This window comes from Chrysemys picta, unplaced genomic scaffold (genome assembly GCF_011386835.1).
Source record: "Chrysemys picta bellii isolate R12L10 unplaced genomic scaffold, ASM1138683v2 scaf412, whole genome shotgun sequence".
NCBI lineage: Eukaryota > Metazoa > Chordata > Testudines > Emydidae > Chrysemys > Chrysemys picta.
The window spans coordinates 28,772-51,658 of NW_027053119.1; the positions used below are offsets into that span (position 1 = coordinate 28,772).

General features: G+C 42.4%; 1 protein-coding gene across 4 annotated transcripts in view; it reads left to right on the forward strand.

Moving 5' to 3' along the window:
- Positions 1-22,887, forward strand: part of LOC101950011 (dynein axonemal assembly factor 11) — a 48,607-nt gene that overhangs the window by 25,164 nt on the left and 556 nt on the right. For all 4 annotated transcript variants that reach the window (XM_065579551.1, XM_065579550.1, XM_005314026.5 and 1 more), the window contains 4 exons: positions 1,666-1,731; positions 5,198-5,267; positions 6,461-6,556; positions 15,042-15,127. In XM_065579551.1, coding sequence (XP_065435623.1) covers positions 1,666-1,731; positions 5,198-5,267; positions 6,461-6,556; positions 15,042-15,127 — 318 coding nt within the window. The remainder of the gene's footprint in view (positions 1-1,665; positions 1,732-5,197; positions 5,268-6,460; positions 6,557-15,041; positions 15,128-22,887) is intronic.

Genomic DNA, 22,887 nt, shown 5'->3' on the forward strand with positions numbered 1-22,887 from the left:
CTTTGGAAGGACAATCTAAAACCATGCACATTTAAGGGATTTGGAAACTGGCATTTTAATGTTGAGTGGTATGAATGGAATGAATAGCAGTGGCAGAAGTATTGGTGTTTATTCCAAGTATATCAGAAGAAGCTCACCCTTGTATTGATGTCTCCACTTTGTTATAAAAATGTGTTGACAGCAATACAAAAAAAGAGTAATTTTCTGTGCAAAGACAAGTCTATAATAGCTTAAAATTTTGTGTTGACAGTACTGAATTATGGTTCTGAGAGGTACAGACATTTAGAATAAAGCTCTAGCACTATTCTTTTAGAAATAATGTTGCCCCAGAGTTTTGCGTTGTCAATAGTTACTAGTGGTGTACTATTCATACAGGTCTTCTGCATTGGAATTTATTCAGTGGATTTACGTATATAGGGCCAGATTATGATAGGCATTTGCACAGATGTGTGGGAAGCACACAAAGAGCTTCCACCCCCATATTGCATGGTCTACACCAGGGCCTGTGACAGTTCCGGTGCTCATTGCCCCCCTGGTAGTGAATGGTACCTCAAAAAGAACATAGGAGATACATTCACAGCAAGGCACTTGCAATGCACATTCCCTCCCCAGCATGGCTTCTGCATTGCATTGCAGAAGCCTAGTAAAGCAAAGTCAGACTTCCCTCAGTGTTGTCTTTGAATATCTACCAGAAAAATAGCTACATCCTGCATAGAAAGGAAGGATGTTTCTTTGCTAGACCGGCTGCTATCAAGAGAATGTTGCACTTCCTTTTTCAGCTCTCCAAGTGTTGGGGGAATCTGCCTTATAGGAAAGAGACCTGGAAATATCTCTAGTGCTCATGGGAAAAAAGGCATGGAGATTTGGAATCATTCTTTTGTAGTCGTTTTCTCTGCACCTTCCCTTCAAAAGCACTCCTAATCTAGACAGTTCACTGCGGCATAAAGCCTCCTCAGTCTGACCGTATTGAAATAGAGAGGACTAAAAGGTAACAAATATTACGGGCACATACATGTTATAGTTGAGAGACCCATTTATTAAAACTTTTAAGAGCTGAATTTTTCCCATCAATTACCTGAAAGCCAGTGTATCTGAGCTAGCGTGAGTCTAAATAGCAGCATAGCCATCGTAGCATGGCTAGTGGCAGCAAAGGCACAGCTTAGTTGTGCCATGTACGTACCCAACAGTTTCACGTGGGTTTGTGCTCAGGACCCTAAGCCGTGCCTCTGCTGCCACTACCCATGCCACTGTGGCTACACTGCCATCGAGTTAGTGCAAGCATGCGTACAGGCGCAGAGGAATTACACTCCTAGCTCATAGTGTAGATGAAGCCACAGATATATCCACATTTTCTACACTAGAAAAGTTTTCACCAGCAAATGTCTCTGTTCCTGGATTTTAATGAAACTGACCTTGTACTCTACTTTTAATTAGGTTTTCAGTTAAGAAGAAAAAAAAAAACCCTGAAAAATAAAACAGAACCCAGTTCAAACATTCATGTAGTGAAGCTGTAGATGATTCTAAAAAGACCATATGAAGTATCTTCTAAATTATGTTGGTATTAATCTAAAAAATGCTAGCTGTTGAATGTAAAGTTATGGAACTGTATGCTCACACAAATCAGTTGTATTTATTCTGAAGGTGTTTTTTTATCATTGTTACTAGACTTCATTTCATTTTGAAAGATGATGAAGAAAACAACCAGTTCATCCTGGATCTTGCTGTTTATAGGTCAGAATTATTTATTATTATGATGTTTGGGAGCAATTGTCATTGCTGTCATACACTGATATGCAGTATTCAAAATCACCCTTCCCCACACACTGAGACTTTGTGAAGGGAACAAATCATGGGGAGAATGGAAGGAATAGAATCCACACCCAAACCTGTGGGCAGGTGGTGGGGTCCTTCATACCTTGAATAGCCATTGTCCTGTATGCTCCTTTTATAGGCGTTCTTTATTGTTGGATCCATGTAAGCACAGTTCCAGTGGTCCTTTCCTGAGTCCACAACAGGGGTTCCTTCAGCACCAACCTATTTAGAGTTATGCAAAATCCCCGTTGCCTTCCTCGTTCCTCCCCCCTGCCCCGCAAACCCCCCCACTCTTTAGCTCTTCTATTCATGATTGCTACCCTCTGCACTGCAGTGGAAGAATTTCGGTCCATGTGAGCCCCTGGTAGAGTAAAGCTTGTGCAGTTATTGGTTATACAACATGGACAAAGATATGCTCTAGGAATTATTTTGAGGAAGTTCTATGGCCTGTGTTATATAGGAGGTCAGATTAAATGATCAGATGATCACAATGGTCCCTCCTGGCCTTGGACTCTATAAAACACTCTTGTTGTGCTGGAGGACTTTTTCCCCCTATACTCTGGTATTTCTGAGTTATCAGAATACGACTTTGTTTTAAGCTGTGGAAACGCTGTTCAAGTGTTGACGACAATAAGACTTTGAAGCTGGTATGTAATAGTATATGCTCTTCAGTGAGGATTGCAAACATCGCAAAATTTGAAAAAGTTAGCCAAGTAGTAAAGAAGTTATAATAGAAGGAAGAAGAGAAAGTGATACATTGTACCTTCAGTGATGGGCTGAAGCGTGTATAGATTGCTCAGTCAATAGCAGACGTTAATCAAAGTGGATTCTTTACAGCTTACAAACCTTATTCAACAATATTGAAATACAAAAATGCTGTCTCTAGTGTTGGTGTAGGCGATTACAGTTCACTGAGATCCTGAAAACGGAATGTAAAAAGTTATTCTTCATGTGGGAGTCAGTGTAGCCTAGTGGATAGAACACTAGACTGGGACTTGAGAAATCTGGGTTGTATTGTGAACTTGGCCACTGGCTTGCTAGGTGACTTTGGGCAAGTCACTTCACTTCCCAGTGCCTCAGTTTCCCAATCTGTAAAATGGGGATAATTATATTAACCTTGCATGGTGACAGGTTTCAGAGTGGTAGCCGTGTTAGTCTGTATCAGCAAAAACAATGAGCAGTACTTGTGGCACCTTAGAGACTAACAAATTTATTTGGGCATAAGCTTTCGTGGGCTAAAACACACTTCATCAGATGCATGGACTGGAAAATACAATAGGAAGATATATATAACAGTACATGAAAAGATGGGAGTTGCCTTACCAAATGGGGGGGTCAGTTTTTCGTCCTGTTGATAATAGCACAATTTAATTGAATTGTCTCATTAGAACAATTATTGTTTATTATTTGTATTGCTATAACAATCCAATGTCTAAATAATAATCTTGGCCCCATTGTGCTGGCCACTGCAAAAACACAGTCCCAGTCCCAAAGAGCTTAAATTCTACGATTCTCTCTAGGGCTGTTGATTAATTGCAGTTAACTCATGTGATTAACTCAAATAAATTAATTGCATTTAAAAATTAATCATGATTAATTGCAATTTTAATCACACTTTTAAACAACAGAATACCAATTGAAAGTTATTAAATATTTTGGATGTTTTTCTACATTTTCAAATATTTGATTTCAATTTACAACATAGAATACAAAATATATAGTGCTCACTTTATATTATTATTTTATTAAAATATTTCCACTGTAAAAATGATAAACAAAAGAAATAATATTTTTCAATTCACCTCATACAAGTACTGTAGTGCAATCTCTATCGTGAAAGTGCAACTTACAAATGTAGATTTTCTTTGTGACATAACTGAACTCAAAAACAAAAGAATGTAAAACTTTAGAGCCTACAAATCCACTCAGTCCTACTTCTTGTTCAGCCAGTCGCTAGGAGAAACAAGTTTGTTTACATTTACGGGAGATAACGCTGCCCGCTTCTTATTTACAATGTCACCTGAAAATGAGAACGGGTGTTCGCATGGCACTGCTGTAGTTTGCGTCGCAAGATATTTACATGCCAGATGCGCTAATGATTCATATGCCTCTTCATGCTTTAGCCGTTGTTCCAGAGGACATGCTTCCATGCTGATGATGCTCATTAAAAAAATAATGCGTTAATTAAATTTGTGACTGACCTCCTTGGGAGAGAATTGTATGTCTCCTGCTCTGTTTTACCTGCATTCTACCATATATTTTATGTTATGGCAGTCTCAGATAACGACCCAGCACGTTGTTCAATTTAAGAACATTTTCACTGCAGATTTGACAAAATGCAAAGAAGGTACCAATGTGAGATTTCTAAAGATAGCTACAGCATTCAACCCAAGGTTTAAGAATCTGAAGTGCCTTCCGAAATCTGAGAGGGATGAGGTGTGGAGCATGCTTACAGAAGTCTTAAAAGAGCAACACTACGATGCGGAAATTACAGAACCTGAACCACAAAATAAGAAAAAAAATCAACTTTCTGCTAATGGCATCTGACTCAGATGATGAAAATGAACATGTGTCGGTCTGCACTGCTTTGGATCATTATCGAGCGGAACCCGTCGTCAGCATGGACGCATGTCCTGTGAAATGGTGGTTGACTTATGAAGGGACATACGAATCTTTAGCGCATCTGACACGTAAATATCTTGCAATGCTGGCTACAACATTGCAATGCGAATGCCTGTTCTCACTTTCAGGTGACACTGTAAATAAGAAGCAGGCAGCGTTATCTCCTGCAAATGTAAACAAACTTGTTTGTCTAAGCGATTGGTTGAACAAGAAGTAGGACTGAGTGGACTTGTAGGCTCTAAAGTTTTACATTGGTTTATTTTTGAATGCAGTTTTTTTTGTACATAATTCCACATTTGTAAGTTCAACTTTCATGATAAAGCGATTGCAGTACAGTACTTGTATTAGGTAAATTGAAAAATACTATTTTTTCTTTTTTATAATGCAAATATTTGTAATAAAAAATAAATATAAAGTGAGCACTGTACACCTTGTATTCTGTGTTGTAATTGAAATCAACACATTTGAAAATGTAGAAAACATCCAAAAATATTTAAATAAATGGTATTCTATTATTGTTTAACAGAGTGATTAATCGTGTGATTTTTTTAAAAAATTTTAATCGCACAATTAATCACGATTAATTTTTTGTATTGCTTGACAGCCCTAATTCTGTCACATAACTTAATTACATTAGAGTAATCAAATGGAATTTTTTCAAATTGCAAACCCATAATTAATGAGTTGCATAGTCTTAACTGCTTTCCCCTGAACGATGATGTTAACTTACTTAAACTAAATTCACTTTTATTTAATTCTGAAGACATCTGGACAGCTCTCTAATTGATGTTGATGTCCAGCCAACTTACCTACGCGTAATGGTGAAGGATAAGGTTCGTATTTTTTTATTACTTTCATTTAAAAAATTCCACTTTTCATGTCTGTTGTTACTCATTTTCTGGGTTTACTTTTGGCTAATGTAGAGTCTAAATCTTTTCCCATTGAAATCACGCAAAGCTCTTACTTAGATCAATAGAAGCAAGACTAGACTCTTAGGAACTGATCCAGTGCTTGGTAAAGTTAATTGGAATCTTGCCATTGAATTCAATGGACACTCAGATCCTCAAAGGTATTTAGGTGCCTAATTCCCATTGAAACCAATCAGTTAATTTCACTGTAACTTAGGCATCTAAATACCTTTGAGGATTTGGGCCTTACTGCCTTGTAACTTCACACCAAAAAAAATAAAAATAAAAATAAAGGCATAGGTCTAACTGATTGGTAACCACATAAGTCTGAATAGAAATCAATAGTGTCATTAGGTTAGGAAATCAACATAAACGTTCAAAAGTACTCACAAACCCTTTTTAAAATGTATTACTCCAAGTAGTGTGTAACCACACAGAAAAAAGCCACTTACCACACTGATTCTATTTGTGACCAAGAAGTGAACTGGGGAGGTATGGACAGTGAAATATACTGGATTCTCCTCACAACTTTTTTACACCACAGTAACTTCACTTCATTAGAGATACTGCTTGTTTATACTAAGTAAAGTGAGACTAGAATTAGACCTACAATCTGTAATTTACAGAGGACAGAAAGAACTGGATGTATATTCATCTGAAAGCCCCTTTTAAGAGACCTTCCATTTTCTGTAATTTTTGGTGATTGTTTTGTTTGTTTTTCAATTTAAATTGAAAACCAGAATCCCGATTTATAATTATACCAATTGCATAAGCACAAATTTCAAAATTACTTTCTCTGAAATAGATTGTTAGTCTTTCTCATTTCATTGCTAGTATAACTCAAACATCATTTCATATCTTTCTTTAAAAGCGTCACTTTTCTATTACAGCAATTCAGGCAAGCATATTATATATATTACACACACATATATAATGTAAATGAAGGTTGTTTAACATGCAGATCAGTTATTTGGATTAGTATTAATATATATTACATGAGAGGATTCAGACCTATCCTATCCTTCAGATCAAAGTATATGTTAATGGAATTTCTGTATGTTTTCTATCTGGGTAAAAAAATATTTTAATACGATATATTCTATTCTATTTTCCTTTAGCCATTTCAACTTGTGCTTCCTGCAGAGGTGAAGCCAGATAGCAGCTCTGCTAAAAGATCTCAGACAACTGGACATTTAGTTATCAGCATGCCAAAGGTATGTAAATTCATTTGGACAGGCACCATACAAAGCTACTTGTGTATCAACAGTACTCTGAGAAAGATTTATAGATTGTACCTGAAATACATTACTAGCTAATGAAATCAGGTCAACATTTGCTGTCAGAACTCATATCTATTAGAAAGAGCTTTTCATACAGACAGAATAATCATGTGGTTCAGACCTAAGATTCTCTTTCTTTCTTTCTTTCTTTCTTTCTTTCTTTCTTTCTTTCTTTCTTTCTTTCTTTCTAAGTTTTACAAAAAATAATCCTTTTAGAACTGTTTAACTGTATTATTCATTTGAAACAAACTGCAGTATTTAGTATTTAAATATTTCATGAAGAATTTGCAGTCCAAACAGAGAAGAATTGTGATAGCTCATGAGAACCAGAAAATTTAAACTGACTATGAATAGACAAGTCTACTTTCTACTCTAAGGGTACGTCTATACTTACCTCCGGGTTTGGCGGTAAGCAATCGATCTTCTGGGATCGATTTATCGCGTCTTGTCTAGATGCGATAAATCGATCCCGGAAGTGCTTGCCGTCGATGCCGGTACTCCTGCTCCGCAAGAGGAGTATGCGGCGTCGACGGGGGAGCCTGCCTGCCACGTGTGGACCCGCGGTAAGTACCTGGTAGTTCGAACTAAGGTACTTCGACTTCAGCTACGTTATCCACGTAGCTGAAGTTGCGTATATTAGTTCGAACTGGGGGGGTTAGTGTGGACCAGCTCTAAGATGAGTGAAATGAGAAAAATACTTTAAAACTATGCATGCTTCACATATATATGATGCAGACTACATTATGGCCCAGGTATGCTGGTCCAGCCAAGCTTTTTTTGATACAGGACTGTTGGGGAGGGGCAGAGTAACTTTTGTGCTCCCCTATCCTTTTAGCATAAATTAGAGCAGCCCTGAAGCTGCTGTGACTTACCATAGCCAGGATTGAAGGATGACTGGAACCAGGTGCTCTGGCCACACCCCTTGCATCCTATGACATGCTCTTATGCTGTGCAACCATGAAAAGGTGGTGTTCGAACTGGCTATGCCAGCTATTCATTGTCTTGGGCATTCTCTTATGCAACAGGAATCCCCAGCTGCCCAACTAGGGCAGTTTTCCCTTTCCCTTTGCACCATGATTCATTGCTAAGGGGATGCAACTGGGGGATGAGGATCTGGCCCCGTATTTAAAAATTTTTGAGTGACCATAAGCTACGGAGGTAGCGGTAAGATAAGAACAGTATTTTTTTAAAATCTCTTTTATTCTAACAAAGTTCTTTTTAAATTTTTATTTCTCTTACTCTAGTTCCGTGTCTTATATCTAGTCTGTTTCCCTCAAGTTGCACACCATCTGTCCACCCCTGCCTGGAAAGCCTCTCATTAACTCATATACTGTAGCTCTAACAGCAAGCTTGCAACTTCACCAGTAGCTGGAAGTCTGCCTATGATTTCATTCCCTTGATCAAGATTCACATCTTGGTAATGTTCAAAATTCACTTAGATGAAAGCCTGATAAATTTGTGCTTTTCTTAAACTGATTTCTTTGAAACATGGGCTCTGACATTAGGCATCTTGATTGATGCACCTTCTGAATGTTTGTTTGAACGGAACGAATCTTGAATAGATATTAATTTATTCTTTCAATTTTTTAAAATACTAATAGATGCCTATCCTGTGCCCTTAGTGTCCTTACAATATATTAAAATGTACAATATCCCAGATAGTCTTTAAATATACTCAAATATAGTGTCTAAAATGACCTGCCAAGAAAGCCAGTCCGACAGATGCTAAGTGAATATTCCCTCCTATGATTAACTTTGTGTTTTAGGTAAGTTATTTAGATGAGGGTTTGGAATTACTAAGTTCCTTGGTCATTAAGTGTGAAATCCAAGCTGCCAGATCACAGCAAAATCATGAACAATGGGGAAGTCTGCTGAATAGAGGGTTAGGGAACAGGGAAGTTGCACAGCCCCCTCCACATTTCTGTGCCATGCTTATGCATTTGTCCACCCACAGGTGTGTATGTGTGAGACAGGAGCAGGATGCTGCAAGACATGCTGACCCCTGTTGCCAGTGGGTCCAGAAACTGCATGGAACCACTGGCCTGAAAATGCATGTATGTTAGGAGCAGCAGCATACATTGGCTTCTCCTGCCCATCCCCAGTGACAGATTCCATTCCTCATCCCTAGGCACATGTGGCAGAACACATAGCTTGTTTAGTGGAGATGTAGAGCATTTTCCAGAATTGCAGGAGTCCTGTTGACACTATGGAGACATACCCCATGAAGGTATCTCTGGACTTCTTTGGGTGTTATAAAAGCATAATTAATAAAGGTTAGCAACATTATGGAGACCACCAGCTAGGCTCATTTAGGCTAGTATAGCTGAGATCATCAGCATTACTTGTGAGTATTCATTTGATAATATCAAGCTTGATATGCATTACCAGAGTAAAGATGACTGAGAGTTCAGGCAGAGTTCTCTCAGGATGTGTCAGTGATAAGGCAAGCCTAATAATTATCCTGCTATGTTTAACCTTTGTATTCTAGATTTACACTTATTCCCAAAAGAAAATGATTTGCAAATAGATAAATGAGCTAGCAAATTCTTTATGTTAGTGAAATTTAAAGAATATTATATAATCTAAATAAATAGGCTTCCTCTCTGTAGGCGTTCTGTAATACTCTGGAAAGGCCAATCACGTCTCAGTAGTGACCTGATCCAAAGCCATTGAAGTCAATGAGAATCTCTTCATTGGCTTCAATATGCTTTGAATCAGGCCCCAACACCTTTCAACACTCATCCTCCTCCATTCTGTTCATCGCTTTCAGTTCTTTTAAAAGCAAAAATAAATGAGCCTTTGTCTTGCTCCTCTGTGACCTTGGTGTAATTCAGATTTTGGAGAGAATAAATTCCACATGAAGTAAAAGAAAGCATTTCATGTTTCCAGTCACATTGTTGTTAATTCTGAGAATTATTATCCTTGCTTCTCTTGCAGCAAGGATAATAATTTTCAGCATATTTTCAGCTTGTACTTAGCAGTTCCTTTTCTAGATCCCTCTGAACAATGATATTAAAATAGCTCTCTTTTCTATTCTCTTGCAAAGTCCTCTGGCTGTCTGAATAGTCCAAATAATAGCAATAGCAATGAACAGAAATCTCCTCTTGTAGAATCCATGTTGATAAAGTACAATAGTTACAAATTAATTTTTAAAATTTGTATATGGTTATTTAAAAACATGATATTTTTCTTCAAGTGATTGTCCACATGTATTCCACAACTGGTGCACACGTGCCACATGCATGTAAGATTGGATTATTTTTGAATAACAGTGTCTGTTGGGGCCATGCCTTTGTTCTGAACACTCTCACTCTTCATAGCTGAGGGCATGGAGGGCCGAGTGGCCGGACTTCCCTCCATGTCATTCTTACCACCCATGTCAATGAAACAGAACCCCTACAGAGTCCACATCTCTGCCCAATGTGTGATTGTTTGTGTTTTCTCTGGTTGTTAGACGTGTTCCATAGTAAAGTTAGTTTAGCTTAGTTAAGCTAGTTGGCCAAAAAGAATGAAAAGAAGACAAGCTCTTCAACTTCGGGAGTGCCTTCTGTACCCGACCCTGGTGGACATGGCAGAGTCGAAAGCCCCAGCATTCAAATCCTGTCTCTCCTGTGAGGCAGCTATTCCCATTGACGATGAATGCTCAGAGTGCCTCCTCTCTCAGTGAAACACATATTCCAGATAAGTGCTTGATATGTTGTTTTTTAAAAGAGGGCACAAAAAGTGAGGGAAACCTGCCTAAAATTCTTCCACTTGGAGAGATCCGTGAGAGCATCCTCTGAGCCAAAGGGGAAAAAGACTGATAAACAGGACCTGACTGTCTCTGTGAGTGCTTTGGTAAACCATGGGTCCACTCTGATCTTCAGGGCCCATTTGTCATCAAGAGACTCCCACCTGTCTCAACACTATCTTCTAAGAAGAGAGAAAAGAAAAATCACTTCTCCTAGGGTGATCATCTACTTCAAGCACACCCAAAGATATCAGTCAGAACGTGCCCAGACTCATGGGTCATCTGGCCTCCTGCAACTATGTGAAGCAGTTTACCCAATTTTATCTATGCTGCATGCATGGGTGGTTGAGATCAGTGTATCTACCCAGAAGACACCACATAGACATGATGGTTGCGGTTCTAGATGAAGTCCTCTCTTAGTTAAACTGCTAAAAGGACACTCTACACCTGTACAGTGGCGTACCATTCTCCGTACCCCTACCTACCAAGCTGTTGGTGACAGACACTTCCTCTCTCAAATGGGAAATTCATCTGGACTACCTTCTGAATCAAGACCTGTGGTCCTTCCAGGAGGTACATCTCCACGTAAATTCCTGGCGCTCAGAGCCATTTGATTACGAAGCACAGTGTATGATCCCATGCTTCAAGGACCTGCAGCAGGTGTTGAAATACACTCCGCTGGCCCACACCCTGAGAGCCCAGAGCTACGAGGTCCAGATCCACGCCCTGGTCGTGGGAGCCCTGGGTGCATGAGACCCCCACAACGAGCTGGTGCAGAGAGTGTGTGGAGTCGGTCGGCGCTATGCCCGGCTCATGAGACAGCTCATGGTGTCTGACACCATCAGGTGGTCCAGAGACATCTCCACCGAATACATCACATGACACTGTCAGTATTAGAATGAGTAAACGAGACCGCCGGTCAGGGAAATAACCCACTTCCTTCCCTGATGAACCAAGGGACGCACCCCACCCATGTATTTATTCGTTACACCAGTACTGACTTGGACTCTAAATACATTCTATGGGTGGCGTACCCGAGATCACTTATCCACTGATGCTTTAAAAACTCCCACACCCAATCTGGGTCTATGCTGGTTATACACTAAGTTTGTATCTTGTGAACCTTGTAACCAACTGTGGTGGGGTGATCACCGCGCCATGCCTTGAAGGGCTTAAAACAGCCCTGGCAGAGGGCTGAGAAGGAAAAAGCTGGGCTGTTTGGGGAAAACAGCCACAGCTGTAGCCTGTGTAATTAGGACCCAGCTGGCCCTTATAAGAGGGCAGTGGGCCAGAAGGAACAGAGAGTCTCTCTCTGGCAGTAGAGAGGGAAGAGCCTAGCTGCCTGGAAGCTGAGAGGGTACCAAGATTGGAGCAGGGCTGGGGGAAGGCCAGAGAAGCTGGGGGGCTCTGGCCTAGAAACCCCCCAGACTGCAGGCCTTGTTAAAGGCCAGAAAAAGGTACTGTGGGTCAGGGCTGGGAGAAGGCCTGGGGAGCTAGGGAGCTCTAGCCTGGAAACCAGGGCCGGCTCCAGGCACCAGCTAAGGAAGCAGGCGCTTGGGGTGGCCAATACAAAGGGGCGGCACTCCGTCCGCTATTGGGGCTGCCCATCCAGGTCTTTGGTGGGAATTCGGCAGCGGGTCACTCAGTCCCTCTCTTCCTCTTTGAGCTTCTGCCAAAGTGCCGCTGAAGAGGAAGAGAGGGAGGGAAGGACCCGCTGCCGAAGTGCCGCCAAGGAATGGAGCGGCATAATTGAGCTGCCGCCAAAGTGCTTCCTTTTTTTTTTTTTTTTTTTCCCGCTTGGGGCGGCAGAAAATCTGGAGTCGGCCCTGCTAGAAACCTCCTAGGCTGCAGGCCTTGTTAAAGGCCAAAGAAGGTACTGGGGTTGCAGAGGGCAGGCCAAGGGCAGGCAGAGGCAGCAGGTCCAAACACCCCTTGTCGGTGATGAGTGGCCATTACAGACTGCAGTCAGTCCCAGTGAACGGGGGCTAGATGGTGACGGCAGTAGCCACTGAGGCGAGGTGGGGATAGGGGGTTGGGAGTTCCCCAGGGAGGGGAGACCCAGATCTGTGGGGGTACTGCCAGGGGGCAGCCCCCAATGTAAAGGGGCACCGGGGTCCGGGAGGGACATGGGGGCCAGAGGCAAGGCGAGACACCGGCCTACAGAGGGCGCTCCGGAGGCTGGTGAGCTAATTCCCTGGATGACCAGCAGGAGGCGCCGCGCCGGTGAGTCATCGCCCTGCTACACCAATACTTGTAATCTCTCATAATTCAAGCCTGACCCCAGATGTACAGTAACTTCCCTCTTCACTTGTGTAAATTTGATTTTAAACATTAGCTTTAATAAAAAAATTTACATCTACAAGCAGGGAGGGTGTGGACATCACCACTCTGCCAATAAACAGTCTGTCTATGGAAATAGTACATTCATCATTGCATCACGCTAGTGGCTCTGCATCTCTCAGGATTACAAAACTCCCTAGCTGACAAACTCAGCAGGCAATACTCAAACAATGACAAGTGTTCTGCAGAACATCTTTTGCAAGTGAGTATCCAAGAATAGACTTATTTGCCATGAACCAGAACAACAAGTGTCAGATGTTCTGCTACTGAAAGGGTCCAACCCAGGCTCACTGTTGGATGCCTTCCTCATTCCTTAGGCATCAGACTTCATGTATGCATACCCACCTATTCCTCTAATACTGAGGGTTCTGAGGAAGGTCAGACATGGTGCAGCATGATGATACTGGTAGCGCCTGCATGACCCACACAGTTTTGATATTCAGACATGATGAATCGATCAACACAGTACCCAGCCACACTTCCAGAGCCACCTGTTGTGATAATGCAGAGCAGAGGCCAGATTCCCTACCTGGGTTGCTGGCTGGCTGACGTCCATGGGCAGATCCTACTCCATGGATGTCTATATCCATTCTTGTTTGTACTAGAAAAGATTCCACTAGACTGACTTGTGTAGCAAAATAGGAAAAGTTCTCTATTTGGGAACACAAAAACACTTACTCCCACTAGAAACCTCAATACCAGCTAGTTTGGATTAAAGCCTTAAAGCATTTGAGACTTTCCATCCATTCCAGAAGAGTCCAGTCCACTTGGCAGCTATTTGTGCTCATCCTCTTCCTATCGGAGAGACTCCACCCTCCTGAAACTTCAACATTGTGTTATTGGCATTCATATCAGCCATCTTTTGATCCTATGCCAACATGTTCTTTATGTCACCTGTCTATGAAACCCATCCTCTTAGTGGAAATCTCTTCAGCCCAAAGAATAGGAGAGACCCAAACCCTCATGGCCAGACCTCCTTGTACAGTATTCCGGAAGGACAAGGTGACACAAAAGCCTCACCTGAAGTTCTTGCCTAAAGTTGTCTCTGACTTTTTCACCTGAATCAAGACATCCATCTGCCAGTTTTCTTTCCCAAGCCTCATACTCAAGGGGAGGTGAAGCTTCATACATTAGATGTTGTCCAGTCCTCTTACTATCTGGACAGGACAAAACCATTCAGGAGTTCCCTAGACTGTTTCTGGCCTTTGCTGACAGGATGAAAGGTCAGTCAATATCTACCCAAAGACTATCTAAATGGGTTTCTGACTGAATCAGAACTTGTTATGCAATAGTTCACTTGGAACCACCGTAGATTAGAACCCACTTTACTAGAGCTCAAACAGCCTCTGCAGCTTCCTAAGGGGCATTCTACCTTAGAGATTTGTAGAGCACCTACCTGGAGTTCAAGTCATACATTCACCCAGCACTACTTATTTGGTAGGTGGCTCCAAATCCAATGCTCAGTTTGGCAGAGCTGTCTTTATTCCCAGTAGATCCTGAGCACTCCCCTCTAGACAGAGGTCACTGCTTGTGAGGCACCAGAAATGGAAATACACGTGGACAATCACTCAAAGAAGAAAGAATGGGTTACTTACTCTAAAGTAACTGTAGTTCTTATAGAGAGATGTGTTGTCCACATTTATTCCAAGACCTGCCCTCCTCCTATATCATCTGGATTCCATTTTAGTGAAGAAATTGGAGGATAATTGCAGCTACTCCATCCTTTATTCCCTTGGCTACAGGGAATGAGAGGGCAATTCAGGGCACAGGTGTGGCCTCAAAAGAAACTGCTATTCAAAAAGAATCCGATCTTGTGAATGGGGTGCATGTACACCTGAAGTAAAATAAATGTAAAGAACACATCTCACAGAACCACAGTTACTGCAGAGTAAGTAACCATTCTTTGCAACTAATATGGTACTAAAGACTTGTTATATGGATGTTTTATAATAATTTCATTGAGGTAAAATTGGTTACAAATTTCTTGTGCATGTATGTTGCACTGCATAACGCTACATGAAGTATATTTTATTAGGAGTAAACTTTAAAATCCAACAGAGGAACCACAGCCTAAAGTAAAAAATCATAAAAGTGAACAAAATTCACATTCTCACATTGGTTATTTTTTAAGGCACTCATACCACAGTAATGAGGTAATGTAAATACCTAGATGAGATGTTTATAATGGTTCAGATGTGATCCCATTGTTAAAAGCTCAAGACAGTCAGAAAAATATTACATAAAATGTTCATGTTTCCACAGTTCTTTATTTAAAAGATTGTTTAAATGCTTTTGCACATAAATCCCAAGATGTGTTGTGACAGCTATGGTTATGTATTTTTATTCCAGATTCAAGAAATAATTATGGCTAACCGAAAAACACCCACTTTGGTCAAACCTTCTGACAGCAATAAACTGCAGACAAATATAAAAAGGTAACTTTGTTTTTTCTTTCTTTACAGCCTATATGTTTTTGCACATTAGTTATTTACTTGTCAGACTATTGCTGCCCAATGAGTAGATAATCGTTCAAAGTACGAAAATATTGATTTGTACAAAGTAAAACTTTACATAAAAGCTTTAGACTAATGGCCTGTCCGGTACTGTTTATAAAGTGATCTGTTCCAAAAGCAGAGCCAAAAAAGTGCTTATTACTACAGAGCAGTTGTGTTCCATCAACTGTCATTCAGACTATTAAGCTAGAATGCAGTAAAACCAAATCTTTTATCGAGAACTGCCTCTGTAGATCCTCTACTCTGTGCAGCACGAGTCCTAGAACCACCTAGAAAGCAATGACTTTTGGGACTGTATCACGAATCCAAATGATCAGTGGAAAATTATGTAAGTGCTACAGTTGATCTACTGCACCAATCACCGCTTTTTTCCCCCCTCCATCACCATAGGCAGTGCATCACACCAGCCCATTCCATGTTGTAATAAAAGCAGTGTTTGGTAACAGTTTAAAAGTTTGTTTTTAAGATGAAAAACAACTTGTTAGTTTGTAGTACATGTTGTTTTGAGTTTAATACTGCTATTGCTTGGTTTCATTCTGTTCTGACACTGTACATCTGGATAAAAAGTTTAGGTGTAAATAGGATGTCTGTCATGGACCTGCACACCCAGGTTTCTGAATAATCTAAGGTAGGGGCATTCCCTATGATAATCTCATTTTGCACTGGATTTACCCCTTGGCCTGTATTACTGCTGGTAGTGGGGGAAACCTTTAGTACCCAGCTGTCTTTCTTCTGTACAAGTAATCTCAACGGAATGAACTCCGTCCCAGTCTGGGACAGCTCTGCTCTAGAATCCAAGAAGTCGGTGCCTTTACCTAGAAACCCAAGGGTTCAAATCTACTAGCAGAACCATTTTACAGAGCTTCTGTTCTAAATGCTTATGAAAAAGAGGTAGCATGGATCCTGGGCACTCTTCTTGACCCCAGCATATAGAACCAGTGGCCAAATAGTACTGTAAGGGCAATGATTTTTTAATCGTCAAGTAGTAGTGGTGAGGTACAGCTGCAAAGGCACATCTTTTTTTGGATTACATGCATAACAAGCAGAAGATAGAATCATTACAAAGAAGCTAAATGTGTCTAGACATTCCTTGTGAGCTCCAAGCAATGCACTTAGCAATCAGGCAATAGTGTGGCAGTGGCTAGGACAATCTGTTAGCACTGATGACTGAGGACTTCTAATCTCTTTCAGGAGGTCCATACCAAAGTGTATCGGACTTCCCTTTTTAGAAGCAATAGATCTTTTCAGCAGAAAGACAAATGAGACCCTAGAGATACTCAAGGAGACCAATCAAGTTTCTTCTTCAGGAAGAAATATACCATCCTTCTTTAGATACTTGCTAACACAGTCATCTCAGTTCCAAGTGTATCAAACCAATCTTCCTAAGCACCATGTGAGCTTTCAACAGGTGGGTGATCCTCTTTAGCTTCTTTGGTTCCACCTGCATAGTAGAGCATTAGACAACTGTTATAGTGGACATCCCTGAGGGCCTGCACTAAATCTGGATACAGAATCCTAGCCATTCTTCATTTGGAAACCATCTTTCTTTTTTCCTCACAGCATTAAGTGAAAGAAGGTTCGTAGGTGGTATGGCAAGGAGGCAAATTGTGGGGCCTTTCTATAATTTCTGATACCTGATAATCCAAAGATACTCCATGCCACAAGGATAACAAGTTGTGCCCACAAAAAGGGAATCTGGGGCTCAATCCAATTGAAAATATTCTCCTAAATGCCCACAATACTTTTTGTAAACATGCCTTTTCTGAGTGCAGATATTGATTTACTTTGTTGGAGGCAAACTAAACATTTACAATCAAAACAGAAATGGGAAAGATACTTTGAATGTACAGAGCTTATCAAGAAAAGAAAAGGTTTTGACCCTGTAGCTGACAAGTAACTAACTAGCCAGATGTTAAAGAATTCCTGAATAGCTGTCTCTTAGATTACAGGAGAGCATTCATTACAACAATTATACTTGAGGGTTACAGAACTCTTAGCTAAATTCTTCCTCACACATACAATCTGCTAGACCACTGTTTCAAAAACTCGTTAACTCTGCTATCTTGATTACATGATAATACGGTCATCACTTCTGCTACCTATACAAGATCTATTCTGAGATTTTATACAAAACTGTTATTTTTAAAGGGAAAGTAACATTTTCAGCAATTAGAGAGACAACATTTCCTTTTTGGTGGGAGGAGTCAGAGTATCATGTTGGAGGTAAGGCAAAAATAAGTTTTAACTCCCCTCTCCCCCTCAAAAACACCTTTGAACATACAAGCATGCACACCCTTGAATCTCCTTCAATAGCCCCTGGGGGGATTTATTTAGCTTGGTTCCTCTGGAATTCAGGAAAATCCTGGGACTGTTTCTTTTGGACTTTGGGTCAGTAACATTTTGCTTTTAAACATCCAAAAACCTTAATCTGGGGCCATGTTTGACATGATACCATCTCTTTAATCAGAAGAGCAGATTGGGTAGGGGGAACCATAAAATGCTGCTGCAGCCCAAGAATTCCAGGGGGCAGAAAGCTTTGCAGATGGGGCCTCATAGTAGCAGAGGAGCTGTGCCCCACCAGCTACTTACTCAGTATTTGGAGAGGCGTCTTTCATCCCAAGTGTGCTTGTTGCAGCTTCAACTGTGGAATGGTAAAGACTCCTAGAGCTGGGCCAGGGCCTTTAAACAACAGGGTTACTGTTACAAAGTGATTATTACCAGGTACATGAACTTGGACTCCTGGAGCGCCAGGTGGGCAGAGTGGGGCAAGCCCCAGCTGGAGCACCAGGTGGCAGAGCAGAGCAAGCCCCCACACCCTGACCCCACTCCCTGACTGGAGCACCTGGCCAAGCGGGGCAAGCCCCCATGCCCCGACCCTGCTCCCTGGCTGGAATGCTGGGCAGGCAGGCGGAGCGGGGCAAGTCCCCCACGCCCTGATCCCGCTCCCTGGCTGGAGCACCGGGCAGGTGGGCAGAGCATGGCAAGCCTCTGTGCCCTGACCCCACTCCCTGGCAGGAGCCCCGGATGGAGCGGGTTGGGGGCACTGGGGCGCCCAAATTGGCCAGGGCCATTGGGCACAGGCCCCATTGGCCCAGTGGCTAATCCGCTACTGATCTATGGAGGACTGTATTAGAAGAACATGGTTTATGAATCAGCTGACAAAATATGGAATACATGCCGTGCTTTGTTGAGTGGGACAATGAGAAGCCAGTAAGACTCAATGGTATAGAGTTGGTCTGTGCAACAATTTAAATACGTTGGTTCATTGTTGAACCATGATGGGAATATGGATGCAGATGTTAGGAGCTGCTTTGAAGGGCGCGTTGTGTAAATGTAGGGAATTGACAGAATAAGAGTATGCCAAGTAAATTAAGGAATGAAGTGTATAAGGTCACGATAAGGGCAGTCATGACATGTGGGTTGGAATTCTGGTCAGTGAGGAACAGAGAAGAACAACTATTTCACACAGACGAACTGAGAATGCTCAGGTGGCCGCTGACTAAGATTAGAGTTGAGAGGCTATACAATGAAATGGTATGAGCCGTGATTCAATAGCCCCCCCCATCACAGAAAAGCTGAGGGAGTAATGACTGAGATGGCTAGGTCATGTGAGACAATGAGGCGTGGGATATGTTGGTCCAGAGAGTACAAGAACTAGTAGTCATGGGACAAAAACCACAAGGAAGATCTAGAAAAAGGTGGTTCAAGATGCTGAAGGAGGACCTGAAGAAGGTTGGTGTCAGCTTTGAAGGCACACTTGACAAGAACACTTGGAGATGAAGTACACAAGCCTCTGACCCTAGTTAATGGGACTAGGTGAAGAAGAATCAATCACAAATTACTGGGAATGGGTTAGAATTTTTCTGTTTTTTTAGGGTGTCCCCTGCTCCCTCTAGGCCTCCCACACAGAATGTAGACATAGTGCTCCTTTAAATGTGAAGTTATAATAGGAATTAATTTACATCACATATCTTCTAAACATTCTCAGATGATTAATCCATAAAACAGTCTTCTTCTTAACCAATGTGCTCCAGTCCACTGATGTTTATTCAAAGGAAGAGATTTATTTCTATGCATGTCGACAAATTAGCTGTTTAATTGAATTAATTATTTTTTAAATGCTAGGTCTAAATACGACAGTGCAGAAAGTATAAGAACACTTAATCTCTGCTGATGGAGTGATAATGATATCAATGAGTTCATTAAGAAAACAACAAATTATGCTAAGCGTTCTTTCAAAAACATCCCTAACATGGATTGAATGACTGTATTATGCATTCTAGTTTTTACTGTGCTTGGAATAATTGTTCACCCCACAAAAATCGTTAAGAGCCATATTGTCAAAAATAATAAGCAACAGACATACACAGAACACTCAGTTTAAATATAATGTATTTGCTTGCTAAAAAAGGTTCTGTTCATTTCTGCTTTCCAGGGACTGTCTAATTAGGGAATTATACTGAGAATATTAAATAGTTAAAGTGAAATGACTGAGCTAAATATGACCAGAAAAGAAACCAATTGTGATCAAAAACTGTGCTACCTCAGCAGCTAGCATATTGTATTAATTGATAAGTCATTTTTAGATGTAAAATAAATTACAGATACCAAAAGTTCTGCTTTGAGTAGAGTCCCTACTGGTGCTCCACTGTAGGTGTAAGAAGTGTCTCTCTTGCAGTGAGGCTATCCCTGTCACAGACACACACTCATGGTGCATTCGTTGCCTCAGAGAAGGACACATTCCTCAAAAGTGCACTCTCTGCCAGCAGCATAGACCTTGGTCTCGCAAGGACAGAGAGCTGAGGCAGAAGATTATATTCATGGAGGCAGCTCTCAGACCTTCTCTGGACCTGTGTCAAGAGTTTTCATGCAGCCATGAGTCTTCCTCACAGCCCTCAACATCCAAGGGCCATGGGGTGAAGAAATCAGCCACTGACCCTTCTCAAGTAAAAAAGTAGTGGGAAGTCCCCGCCACAAACAATCCCCAGCATGTTCTATATTCTCAGTACCATCAGCACCAAGACAGGCCAAGCCTGGTACCCACGGCTCAAGGAAGACTATGGTGGCAGGTACCCAGTGGACTATGGCCCCCACAGACCCAATGGACACAGTCACCAAGTCAATGGCACCTAAGGAAAAGGACAGGATCAAACACTCCAAGGAACCACCAGTATGCAATGTCCCATCGGTACTGACGTCTCTTCTGGTACCTGAACAGCCGGTGTGGACAAGATCTCCGTCCCCCCAGCATTACCAGTGTCACTGAGTTGGTCAGCACCACCGGATTTCCGGCACTCAAGGGACCTCTGTGTAACCAATACACCAGAATCTCCTTTCCTCGGTACCGGGACCTCCGCACCCGAGTCTCCACCTCGCACAGGAGTCTTTCCTGCTTCCTTGCCATGCTCACCCACTCTCAGTTCAGACTCCGATAGTGAACCAGAGAACGGGATATCACAGTACTCTTTCCAAGCAGCTCTATGGTGCCCGATTCCAGCAGGGCCCCCGGGCATAGCTTCAGATGGCCCCAATGCTGCTGTCCTGGTATGGCCATCCATGGGCACCACCACCAGGCTCCATGCTACACTAGGACCCCTGGCCTGCATACTGCACCCATGCCTCTCAGGCTCCTAGTCCCATCCATGAGTCCATGAGACACATTTCCTCGGCCCTGGCAACGAGGGCTTTGGAGTCCCTAGAAGGAATCTTGGAGAAGTGTGAGGGCGATGTTCAGGAGGAGGCAAACCCAAAACCTATATCCTCCTCTTCCCCAGACGAGGCTGTCATGCCTCTTCCACCATCCATGGTGGGTGATTTTTGCCTGTTGCAGGACCTCGCAAAGCGAGTGGCTGACTGTCTCCAGATACCTCTGGAGGAAGTCAAGGACATGCACCACAAGCTCCTGGACATCCTCCACTCATCTTCCTCTTCAAAAGTAGCCCTCCCTATGAATGAAGCCCTTCTTGACCCTGCGAGACAATATGGCAGACCCCAGCATCAGTCACACCGACTTGCAAGCGAGCAGACAAAAAGTACTATGTCCCGGTGAGAGAAACAGGGTTCCTCTTCTCCCACCCTCCACCCAACTCCATCGTGGTGGACGCTGTCAGTTCTCGTGGCCATTAATACCACATGAGGTCCACTCCCTATGATAGGTGCTGGAAGCATCTGGACCTATTTGGCAGGAGGGCGTACTCCTTGGCCACGTTTCAGTTTCAAATTGCCAACTACCAAGCACTTATGTGAAATACCATTACATGAATTACTTGAAATAGAACACAACTTTATTGAGCAGCTGCCTGAGACACATTGTGAACAATTTAAGGCCAACATCCAAGAAGGGCAGCTAGTAGCAAAGACAATGCTACAGTCTGCCCTCAACATGGCTGATACTGAAGCCAGAGCCACCTCCACGGGAGTGGTGATGTGACATGCCTCTTGGCTCCACCTGTCAGGTTGCCCAAAGGAGGTGCAGGCAACCATCGAAGATCTTCTTCCCTTTGAGGGCACTAAGCTCTTTGTGGAGAAAACTGATGTCTCCCTTCATACTTTGAAGGATTCTCAGGCCACTCGCCATTCGCTGGGGATCTACGGACAAAAGAGAAAATTTAGTCTAAGCCCCGCACTTTGCAATATCCGGCTCAACAATACTACAAGCCACAGAGAAAGAAAACTAAATTCTCCAGACGTAAACTGTCCGGTCAGCAATCCTCCTTGTCGCAGCCTTCCACATCTAAACACCAGTTTTGACGTGTTGATCGAGGTTCTGATAGACCACTCCCCACAACTACTACAACTGACCATCACTACCCACCCATTTGGCCACTGTCTGGCAGTGTTCTGCAGCACCTGGGAGCATATAACATCAGACCGATGGCTCCTAGAGATCATTCACCATGGATACTCTATCCATTTTACCTCCCTGCATCCTCCACAACACCATTCCCCATCCCTCTTCAGGGAGCCTTCTCACGAGAGTTTACTACGTCAAGAGGTAAACTGTCTCCTCCAGTTAGAACGATAGAACCAGTACCTCAACATCTATGAGGCAAAGAGTTCTACTCTAATACCCAGGAAGGAGGAGGGCTGGAGACCCATATTAGACCTTAGCACTCTCAACAAGTTTGTCAAAGCTTAGGAATTCAAGATGGTCACTTTAGCAACGATCATTCCAGTGTTGCAACAAGGAGACTCGTTTTCAGCCCTCGACCTACAGGGACACGTATTTTCACATCTCAGTCTTATTGACTCACAGACGATTTCTCAGATTCAACCTGGGACAAAATCAACACCAGTACAGGGTACTCCCCTTCAGGTTATCTTCAGCCCCGAGAGTATTTTCCAAAGTTCTCTCAGTAGTGGTCACCCGCTTATGCTTGCAAGGGATCATGATTTTCCCTTACCTGGACGATTGCCTCAGCCCCGCAGAGGGGATGTCACCTACAATGGAGCACCCGTAGGGACACTACTTGAAGAAGAAGAACACCCAGTGGAGACAGCGCTATGTCAATGGGAAGGCTTCTCCCGTCAACATAGCTACTACCTCTCAGGGAGGTGGAGTATCTATGCCGAGGGGAGAAGCCCTCTCTTCAGCATAGATCGTGTCTTCACTAAGACTACAGCAGCACAGCTTCACCACTGCAGTGCTGTATGTGTATACAAGCCCTGAGACTCCCTTTTGA